Genomic DNA, 11787 nt, shown 5'->3' on the forward strand with positions numbered 1-11787 from the left:
ATTAACGAATACTACGAAATGGATTCACATCCATTGATATGGAAGTCCACTTCCACATGTACCTTCGGAAGGACATGAGAATAGAACAGGCTGGAAGAACAAGGAGAAATTTTGACGCAAATGAATGAATGAATGTGGCACCTATTAAGTTTAAAACCACCAGGCTCTACAAAAACAAAGAAGCACATTTGAGGAGAGGTAGTGGTTGTGGTTAAGGAGAGATGATGATGCAACTTATGTCAGAGCCCAGTGTCTTCCTAAACCCATGTGGAAGCTGGACCCATGTCTAGAGACAACATCACCAAGAAGCAGCAGGTACAGGAGAAGAAGGGCATCTGGTAGATCTAGAATGCAAGTGTTGGGAAAGGAAAGGCATCATTGCTGTAAATGCTCGGATGCATTCAGACAAGGAGTGACAGCACATAAAAGTGGCTTCCAAAAAGGATTAATAGAATTTAGTAGAGGAGGACAGTGTGGTCCACAATATCAAATGTGCGAGAGTGAAAAAAATACTGTAATCAGAGTCTTTTTAATGCTATAAGTGACATGAAAGATAGATCAGAAGTTTGGACAAATGACTGGAAGTTTTCATAGAAAAAAGGTTGCGATGAGTTTCCAAGGAGTGAAACAATTAATGAGCTTATCCAACTAAGAGTTAGGAAATTCAGTTTACCGATATGACAAAATCAGAGATATAACAGAAAGTTGATTTCATACAGGAAATAACTGGTGAGGGGGTTTGGGGAGAAGGAGTCATGAGGAATCAAAGATTAGAGTGCATGATGGGCTTATTAGTGTTAGAAGCAGGCTGCAAAGAAAAAAAAATGCTAGCAGATCAAAATTCAGTCACAAACACAAGAAAATGCAAAAGTAACTCAGTAGATCTGACAGCACCTGTGGAGAGAAAAACACAGCTAATATTCCAAATCTTAGTCAGAATTCTTTCGAACTGGTTATGAAATCTCCAGTGAAATGGGAAGAGTGGAAGGACTGGCTAACAATTTGAAGAGAAGAAGCATAACAGAAATAGGAAAAGAAATCAGCAAGCCCACACAAGCGCATGTTGTGATGAATAGTAGTCAGAGACCAGAGTGAGACTTAAAGGAGTTTTATCCCCTATGAGATTGTAACACACCAATGGTAACCATGTCTTCAAGAATCAGGAATTCTGTCCTCTGAAATTAAAACTCATTTCTTTCAACTACAGGGGGACCACAGTACCCGTGGAAGCATTTTTGACAGTTTTAGTTACCCACGGTTTTCCATGGGCCAAACTCACTACAGGCAACCTTCTGGAACCAGGGACCAGTAAACTTCTGGGAAGGTGAATTTCCCATTGAAATGAATGGGCTTGTGACTATTCGCAGTTGGTCGGGGACTTTTCTATACTTTTAATCATCTGTCCTAATATATCATGTGGTTTAGTGTCATGCTTTGCTTTAAAGTTCACCTGTGAAGCATTCGGACATTTAATTCTATTGAATGTAAACATAAAAATACATGTTGCAGATGTGATGGGGAATATATCACAGAATTAAGTAGTTCTCAGTAATATTTCAACCACACTGCATCAACATCACTAGTTTCCGAATCTCCCCCCCATCCACCTCATCCAGATCGAACCTTCCAACTCAGCACCGCCCTCTTGACCTGTCCATTTTCCTTCCCACCCATCCACTCCAATTTCCCCACCAATCTATCACAAATACCCCACCTGAACCCACCTATCACTTTCCCAGCTGCCTTCCACCTAGTCTCACCCCTCCATTTATCTCTCAACCCACTTCTCTACACTCCTGATGAAGATGCCCAAAATAGGGAGAAAGAAAGGACTGCAGCTGCTGGAGATCAAAGTCAAACATTGTGGTACTGGAAAAGCACAGCTAATGAGGCAGCATCGGAGGAGCAAGTGAGTCGACATTTCGAGCATAAGCTCTTCATCAGGAATGTTGGGGAGGGGCCCAGGGGGCTCTGAGAGCTAAACGAGAGGGGGATGGGCTCGGGGGAGTTAGCCAGCAATGTAATCGGTAGATGAAGGTCAGGAGTGATGGTGATAAATCAGAATAGAGGGTGGAGTGGATAGGTGGGAGGACAGGATGGATATCCTCTTCTACCCCCCCCCCCCGCCAACAATTCCTGATGAAGAGCTACTGCTCAAAACATTGACTCTCCTGCTCCTTGAATGCTGCCTGATAGTGTGGTGCTGGAAAAGCACAGCCTTTTTTTGATTATGACCAAAGTGTGGACACTCCTGCTCCTAGGATGCTGCCTGACCTGCTGTGCATAGTCACATTTGTCGACTCTGTCCTCTCCTTCTCAGTAATGTTCTATGTCTTGTGACGTGCAGCCTTTTCCTGAAGTTTCACCAGCATCCACGCAGACAGGGTCACTGCACCATGTTCCTCTTCCTGAGCTTGGTCAAAGTGAGCAAACTCTGCACTTACCGGGGGTACATTTCGCATACTTGGCCGCGCACTCGCAGCTCTTCTTCTTAACTTCCGGAAATGGGTCCACGATGGTTCTCTGCAGGATCCTGACCATGTCCTCCAGGTAAGGGGCCAGCTGCCGTCCGCACACTTCGACGGTCAGCACCAGCAACTCCAGCAGGGTCAGGCGCAGCTCCTCGGCCGGCTCGGTGATCTCCTGCTGACCCAGGCGCTGCACCAAGGCGGGGATGAGCTGAGGCAGGGCCTCCTGGGGCCGGGGGACGGCCCGTATGAAGTCGCTGAGGGTGAGCGCGGTCAGCTCCCGGCAGCGCTCGGCCGGATCGGAGAGGGAGCGGAGGAGAGGCTGCAGGAGGGAGGTCAGCAGCCGCTGCTGGACCCCGCTCGACAGCTGCTTCTGCTCCACCGTCCCAGCGCGGATACACTCCAAGGCCCGCCGACGGGAACTCTTACTCTCGTTGCTCAGGCAGTTGATGTATCGGCTCAACGCCTGACATGCGGCTGCCGCCTCCTCCTCTTCCATCGCCGCCATCTTCTCCGTTGCTTATGGCAACCAGCCGCTACTTTACGACCGTTACTAAGGATCCGCTTGATGGCACTTTAAACAAAACCAACTTTATTGTCATTCCCTGTTGTTGCTTTGGGTATATAAATATTTTAAATCACGCTTTTGAGGTATCTTCTGACACACCAGAATCAGGAGGAAGAGGCTGAAATGTTACTAATGTTAGCAGCCCCCAAACATCAGAGTTAACAATCACACACCAGATTATAGTCCAACAGGTTTAATTGGAAGCACTAGCTTTCAGAGCGCTGCTCCTTCATCAGGTGGTTGTGGACTATAAGATCATATCACACAGAATTTATAGCAAAAGTTAACAGTGTGATGTAACTGAAATTATAAATTTAAAAATATCTGGATTGTTTGTTAAGTCTCTCATCTGTTCGAATGACCATGATAGTTTTACTTCTTTCATATATAAATCACAAAACTTTTCATTGTGGCACAGACAGGAAACACAGGGGACAACACATTTTCGTACCTGATGAAGGAGCAATGCTCTGAAAGTTGCATTCCAAACAAACCTGTTGGACTGTCACCTGGTGTTGTGTGATTTTTAACTTTGTCCAGCCCAGTCCAACACCAGCACCTCCACATCACAGATTGTGCTATAACACACCTTCGGAACAGGTGGGACTTGAACACTAAAATAGGGAAATCTCTCAAGAGCTGCCCTTTAGGCACATATGCTGCAAGGTACTTAGATACACAACAGGTTATTTAATTCTGAAATTCGGGACAGGTTATCAAAGGTGAATGTTTTCATTTTAGAACGTTAGGCTGTTTACAATGTAGAAGGGTGGGCAAATGACAGAAACTCTTGAGGTTGGTGATAGTTTTCAGTTGGATGGGCAAGTGCTGCTGGAATTCAAGTGTGTTGTGTATTCATTATTATGGGAAGAGTGAGGGAAGTAGGTGAATAATTGGCTCTTGTCCACAAGTCACCATAGATTTCTTATTAGAGAAAGAGACCATTGTTATTCACTTGACCAATATCCATCAAGCATGCAGCAAAGTGACGAAAGAGGTTCTGTGCCTACCTCAGTCAGGGCAGGAATTGAAATTCCACGAGTTTTCCAGTTAACTGAACTAAACAAAGAGATTTAAAGCTGGGAATTAAAATTCGGGGATATCAGACTTTTCAAAAGACCAGGCTGAAAGGAAAGAGTGTCATACAGCATAGAAACAATCCCTTTGGTCCAATCAGTCCACACTGACATGTTCCCAAACTAAATTAGTTCCACTGCCTATATTTGGCCCATATCCCTCTAGATCTTCCCTATTCATGTACTGATCCAGATGACTTTTTAAATAGTGTAACTGTACCTGTATCCACTACTTCCTATGGCAGTGCATTCCACACACAAACCACTCTTTAAAAAAAAGTTGCCCCCATGTCCTTTTTAAATCTTTCTCCTCTCACCTTAAAAATATTCTGCCTAGTTTTGAACTCTACCTTCGGGAAAACACCTTTGCTGTTCACCTGCTTCATGATTTTATGAACCTCTATGAGCTCTGCCATCAACCTCCCACACACCAATGAAAAAAGTCTCAGCCAATTTTTTTGTAACTCAAATCCGCTATTCCAGTAACAGTCTGGTAATTTTTTTCTGAACTCTCTCCAGTTTAATCATCTCCTTTCTATAACAGGGTGATAGGACTCCAGAAGAGGTGTTACTAATGTCCTATACAACCACAGCACATCATCCGAACTCCTATACTCAAAGGTCTCTGCAATGAAGGCAAGCGTGATTCAATGTCTTCTTAACCACCCTGTCTCCCCATACCTGAACGCCTAGGTCTCCCTGTTCCAAAACACTATGCAGGGCCCTACTATTAATTGTAAAAGTCCTACCCTTGTTTGCTTTACCAAAATACAATATCTTACATTTATCCAAATTAAACTCACCTGACACTCCTCAGCCAATTGACCCAATTGATCAATTTTCTTTTCATCTTAGATAACTTTCACTTCCTTTACACCAGCAATTTTTGTTCTATCTGCAAACCTACTAACCATGTTTCTTTTTCTCATCCAAATAATTTGTATAAATGACAAACAATCCCTGTGGAACACCACTGGTCATAGGTGTTTAGTCCAGAAAAAAAACACCTTCGTCTGTTCCAACTGTAAAGCCAATTTTGTATCCAATTGGCAAGCTCGCCATGAATCCCACATGATTTAATTTTGTTAATTAGTCTACAATGAGGAACCTGATCAAAGGCTTTACTAAAGTCCAAATAAACAACATCTACTGCTCTGCCTTTACCAATCTTTTTGGTTATTTCCTCAAAAACTTCTATCAAGTTTGTGAGACATAATTTCCTTTGCACAAAATCATGCTGACTATCCTTAATCATTCCTGGCCTCTCCAAATGCATGTAATTCCTATCTTTCAGAATCATCTCCAACAACTTACCCACCACCAATGTTAGACTCACAGGTCTGTAATTCCCAGGCTTCACCTTTCAGCCTTTCTTAAATAACATTAAACAACATGACCACCCTCCAGTCCTTGAGCATCTCACCCATGTTTATAGATGATGCAAATATTTCTGTTCAGGGCCCTGGAATTTCGTCCCTTACTTCACACAATGTCCTGGGGTACACTTGATCAGGTCCTGGAGATTTATCCACCTTTGTGTTCGAAGATCTCCAGCACTTCCTCTTCTGTAATGTGAAATGTTTCATAACATCATATTTATTTCCCTGAGTTCTCTAATACCCATTTCTTTCTCCACACTAAAAACTGATGTGAATGTTAATTTAATATCTCTCCCTTCTCCTGAGGTTAAACACAAAGATCATCTTGTTGATCTTTAAGAGACCCTACTCTCTCTCTAGTTAATCTTTTGCTTGAAATGTAGTTGTACTGCTACTTAAGAACCCCACAATCGCCCTCTCTAATATTTTACAGGTTCCCAAAATAGAACAAGCAAATCTCCCCACCAAGATATTGGTCCCTTTCCAGTTCAGATGAAACCCATACTGTTCCAACAGGTCTTTTCTACCCCAGAAGAGATCCCAATGCTCTGAGAATCTGAATCCCTGCACATTGCACTATCACCTCCTCAGCCTTTGATTTATCTGCCCAATCTTTTATTCTTTCTCTCATTAGAACTTGGCACTGGGAGTAAACCAGAGTTTACTACCTTTGAGGTTCTGTTTTTTAACCTTCTGCCTAACTTCTTACCTTCACTCTACAAAGCCTTAACCCTTTCCCTGACTATGTCATTCCTGCTAATGTGTACAACTTCTAGCTTCTTTGACAATGTGCTTCAAATGTTTTGAGATTCCTTAACCCTGGCACCAGGATAGCAACATACGATCCAAGATTCATGCTCATTGCCATAGAATCTCCTGTCTGTGCCACTGACAGGATAGTCCCCTATAACAATTATTCTTTTAAATCTTGACAAACCCTGCTTAAATAAGATTCATTCTTAGTACCCAAGATATGACTGCCACTTCTATTTTCATCTCAGACTATCCCTTCAACAGTACCCAAAACAGGATATCTGTTGGAGAGAGGAATTGCCATAGGAGACTTCTCAACTACCTTCTTACGTTTTCTGACAGTCACCCATCTATCTGACTGATCATGCTATGAAATCACTTCTATAAATCTACTCATCATCTCACTTTCTGTCTCTTGAATGCCCTCAGTGACATTAAACCTAAAAAGGAGCTCTCAATAGCATCTTATATATATATATAAATTAACTACCCTTTCGTACCCACAGATTTTAATCTTAATCATGCAAAACATTAAAAAATTAACATAAATCTTTTTAAAAATCAACGCTCAGCTGAAACAATAAAAAAAGCCTCCTCCTCAAGTCCTCCAACTGTCAGCTTTCAATCTTTGGATTAAAAAAAAACCCTCTCCAGAGCCGTCCATGTGTAGGCCTGTCCACAAGCTCCATGTATAAAATAATCTCTCCTTCTTCATGCAATTTTTGTGCAGATCTTTTTTCAAGTATAAAGTTTAAAACATTAAAAAATTCTTCTCCAGATAGAAATGCGACAAACACACAAGCTCCATTTGAAAAAGAACACCTTCTTCACAATGCAAAATAATATCTCCTTTGTATATATTTTTATTGTGCATTTGTGTTGAAGTATAAAAGTTTGAAAAAAATCCCTCCCCAGATCAACACTCAACAAATTCATGGAGGCCTCTCCCACACAAACTCAGTTGGAAAAAAACGCTCTCCTACGCTTTTTTTTGCATATTTCATTTTGGACTTTAAAAGTTACAAAAGATTAAAAAATGCTTCTGACATATAAGAAGTCTTCAAAAAAGTCTGCAACTCAGGAGAAGCTGCAAGATCCACATTATTCTCAGTCCACCGTTTTTGGCATGGGATGGAATACACACAATATCGAGACAGGACTTGGACAGGAAAATGTAGAATCCATATGAAGGTATGAAATAAAGAGGGGAGGAGGACTCTGGCATGAGTACTTTGCAGGCTGCATAAGATTAGATATATAATGGCACAGAGAATTAATCAGGAAATAATGAGGGCACCTAAGAAAGGTCGTACATTAATCCTTCGTGACTGTGATAACCCCGACAAGCCCATGGGTATTCTCTTGTCTCCTTGTGGAGCTCGTTGAGTATGACTTCCCTTGCCAACAGACAATGGCCTGCCCTGCTAGAACTCGTCACCTAAACCCTTTATAAAGCAGACCCAGGTGGCTCTTGTGATGCAGTGTTTGTTTCCCTACTTCTGAGTCAGAAGGCCTGGGTGTAATTTCCACTTACTCCACAGTTGAGTCACAACATTCCTGAACAGGCTGATTTTAAAAAAATAAAGCAGACCCGGGGGGTCTTGCAGAACAAAAGTAGCATCCCTACCTCTGAGGTGTGAGGGAAGCTAATGTAGCTGAAAATGAATCACTGCTTTGGACCAGAGTAGGATATTAAAGAAATAAACAAAGTGAAATGAATGCATTGACAGTGATTTTGCAGGAATCCTTAGATTCTGGAAAGTCTGAGGATTGGAAAACTGTAAATGTTATACTTTTATTTAACAACTGAAGGAGACAACATAACAGTTAACGGGAGGCCAGTTAGCTTAATGCCTATTACTGGGAAAATGTTGGAGTATTATGAAGATTGAAATGACCGAGCATTTAGAAATACATAATATGATTAAACAGGTAAGAATGGCTTCACAATGGAGAAATCATGCTTGACAAATGTACTAGAATTCTTGGAGGAGGTAACAAGCAGGATAAATAAAGGGAGGTTGTGGGTGTAATAGATTTGGATTTCCAGAAGTAATTTGATTAGGTACCACATATTAGGCTACTTAATATGATAAGAGTCCATGTGTTGGAGTTGGTATATTACATGGATAGAGAATTGGATAACTCAGAATACAGACAGTTGAAATAATGTTGCACTTTCAGGGTGGCAATCTGCAACTTATGAAATGCCACAGGGGTCAGTGCTGGGACCACAATTATTGACAATATCTATTAATTAATTCAATGAGGAAATTGAATGTACTACAGTGAAATTAGTGATGACACAAAAGTAGGTGGGAAGTCATGTACTAAAAATGACAGAGTCTGCAGAAGGATATATACAGGTTAAGCAAATGGGCAAAAGCTTGGCAGAAGGGCTTATGCCCGAAACGTCGATTCTCCTGGTCCTTTGATGCTGTCTGACCTGCTGCGCTTTTCCAGCAACACATTTTTAAGCTCTGATCTCCAACATCTGAAGTCCTCACTTTCTCCTAGATGAAATATAATGTAGACAAATGTGAGGTATGCGCTTTGGCATGATGAAAAAAGGAACAGAATATTATTTAAATGGAGAAAGACTGCAGATTTGGGAATCCTCATCTCTGAATCACAAAAAGCCAGCATCCAAAGATGATCGGAAAGACAAATGAAATGATTGTCTTTTTTTCCCCAAAGGGAATACAGTATGAAAATAGACTGGTTTTGCTAAATCTATACAGCTAGTCAGACTACAACTGGAATATTATGAATAGTTCAGGGCCTCTTTTCTAAAGAAAGATATAGAAACCTCAAAGGCTGTCCAGAGAAGGTTTTCTTGGGAGATACCAGGTATGGAGGGACAGTGTTATGAGGAGAGGTTGAATAGGTTGGGCCTGTACTCATTGGCATTGAGAGGAATGAGAGGTGATTTTGTTGAAACGTATGCAGAAATCTTGTTTTCTGTCCTGGGAGACTCCAAGACCAGAGGGCAAAATTTCAGAACAATGGGATGCATGTTTAAGATGGAGATGAGGAGGGATTTCTTCTCTGAGTCTCATTAATCTTTGGAATACTTTTCTGCAGAGAGTTGTAGAGGCTGACTCATTCAATTTGTTCAAGACTAAGATTTTAACTGGAACGTAATTCAAGGATTCTGGGGAAAAAGCAGTAGAATGGAGTTGATGATCTTCATGAATGGCAGAATAGACTGAATGTGCTGAATGGCCTAATTCTGCTCTTTTGCCTCATGGTCTTAGATCCTACAAACAAGGAAGGCAAACATAAAGCATACAATTCAAAAAAGGCATTCAGGAACAGAGGGGCCTTGGAATGTTTCTGTGCAAATTGTTGAAGGTGTGTAGACATTGGGGAAAGCTGCAAAAATATAAAGGAGAGATGATGGCACGTCACTGGGCTAGTAATCCAGAGGCCAAAGCTCAAGGGATAAAAGCTCAAATCTAATCAGGGCAGCTGGTGGAAATGTAATTGCTAAATTTGAAATATAAAGTTCAATAATAGTGACCACAAAATTTCTTTTCCAAATCCCACCTGGTTAATTAATAACCGTCAAGGAAGGAAATCTGCCATACTTACCTGGTCTATTCTACATGTAACTTCAGACTGACAGCAATATGCTTGACTCTTAACTATCTTACTACAACCTGAAATGGCTGTAATGAGCTATGCAGTTCAGGACAATTAGGGATGGACAACAAATTCTGGCTTTATTAATGGTACACACAGAGGAAGATAGGAGACATAGGAGCAGGAATAGGCCATTCAGCCCCTTGAGTGTGTAACGCCATTCAATGAGATCATGGCTGATCTGTGGATGAACTCCATATACCAGCCTTTGGTCCTTTGCTTAACAAAAAATTACTGATATAACATTTAAAATTAATGACTGATCCAACATTGTCTGTTGTTTATGGAAACAAGTTCTAAACATTTACCACCCTTTGTGTGTAGAAGTGCTTCCTAATATCGCTCTGGCCCTAATTCTCTGACTATGCCCCCTAGTTCTAGAATCCCCAACCAGTGGAAGTGGTTTATCATTATCTATCTTGGCTTTTCCTGTTATCATCTTTGATCCGATTATTCCTTAAACTTACAAATTCTAGAGAAAACATGCTTAAATGTTGTAATGTCTCCTCATAACTTACCCCTGAACTCCAGGTATCATTCTTTTTCTCCTTCCAAGGCCAATATATACCTTTCTTAAGGGGTGGTGCCCAGATCTGCTCACAGTATTCCAAGTGGGGGCTAACTAGGATTTTGTATAATTGCAGCTTGGCTTCTTTATCTCCCTGTCCTTGAGATATACGAGACCAGCATTCCACTAGCTTTCTTGACTGTATTCTGCACCTCTTCATGGCATTTTAAAAATCTATGCACCTGGAGTACCCCCACCCGTCCCAGTTTCTTTGGACATCCACTGTATTTCACTTCATGTTGTAGTGATTGGAATGGGGTCAGCCAGATGGATCTCATTCTCTGAAGAGATTTGCTCACAACAGTTGTATTTGAATTGGGGTAAATATTTCTGGCATCATGCCACTGTTTGGAAAGCTTGACTTGTTTGATCTTTCTGTTGAAGACTGGGCCCAGTATGTGAAAAGAATGCGTTATTGTTTCTGAGCAAATTATATTGGGGCAGATGAAAACCAACAAGTAATTCTTCTGACAGAATGTGGACACGCTGCTTCTTTGCTTATGAGAAGCCTTACTCTCTGGGCTACACCAGGTGCTAAAACTTTTCAAGAGTTGATGGATTTAGCTAAGGAATATTATGACCCTAAGCCTCCTCTAATTCTGAGAAGGTATCAGTTTTACTCAACAGTTTGAGAAGCAGGAGAATTCCTATCAGGATTTTTGACAAGGTTAAGACAACTGGCGGAGCCATATGATTTCGGTTTAAGCCTAAGTGAGATACTGAGAGAGCATTTCATATGTGGGATTAATAATATGACCATGCAAAGGACCTATTTTCTGAAGCCTAACTGACTTCAAACAGGCACTACAACTGGCTTGTCATTAGAAAATCTGCAAGTAGAGCTTATGCAATAGAGGGTTTGCCAGAGGAAGTGGACCAACTGAAGTTGGAAAATACGATTTGATTGAAGGCAATTGCAAAGACTCACTCAGGTCTCAGCGAGCCACTCGGTTAGCCCATAGGAAAACACCAAAACAAAGCCAAGAATCAGCCAACCAGTTAAAATTTCCTTGAAGGTCCCTTGTATTTGCTGCTGGTTTGCAGATTTCAGACAGCAAAGAGTCCCACTAGGCTTGAACTGAGAAAGAGAACTGATAGGCTGGTATCTAGGAGAGTGTGCACCTCGAAAGTCCATCTACAGCTGGTTTGCAACATTGCTAAATTGCTTAACAACATCCAAATCAGAACCAATCAAAATAAAGTCTGGTTAAATGGTCACCCAGTTCTAATGGAGGTCTTTACTGGCATGTCTATAACAATGAATACAGAACCAGCCTTTACCAAAATTTGCTCTGGACTCCAGTCCTTAAGTTTGTATAAGACCTCGGCT

At 41.4% G+C, this 11787-nt stretch overlaps 1 protein-coding gene across 1 annotated transcript in view; it reads right to left on the reverse strand.

Annotated features, from left to right (window-relative positions):
• The window catches only part of LOC132825165 (dynein axonemal assembly factor 5-like), a 122670-nt gene extending 119693 nt beyond the window's left edge, over nucleotides 1–2977 (reverse strand). Inside the window, exon 1 of the mRNA XM_060840189.1 lies at nucleotides 2445–2977. Coding sequence (XP_060696172.1) covers nucleotides 2445–2976 — 532 coding nt within the window. The 5' untranslated portion in view covers nucleotide 2977. The remainder of the gene's footprint in view (nucleotides 1–2444) is intronic.
• Nucleotides 2978–11787: the final 8810 nt, after the last annotated feature.

This window comes from Hemiscyllium ocellatum, chromosome 20 (assembly GCF_020745735.1).
Source record: "Hemiscyllium ocellatum isolate sHemOce1 chromosome 20, sHemOce1.pat.X.cur, whole genome shotgun sequence".
Lineage (NCBI taxonomy): Eukaryota > Metazoa > Chordata > Chondrichthyes > Orectolobiformes > Hemiscylliidae > Hemiscyllium > Hemiscyllium ocellatum.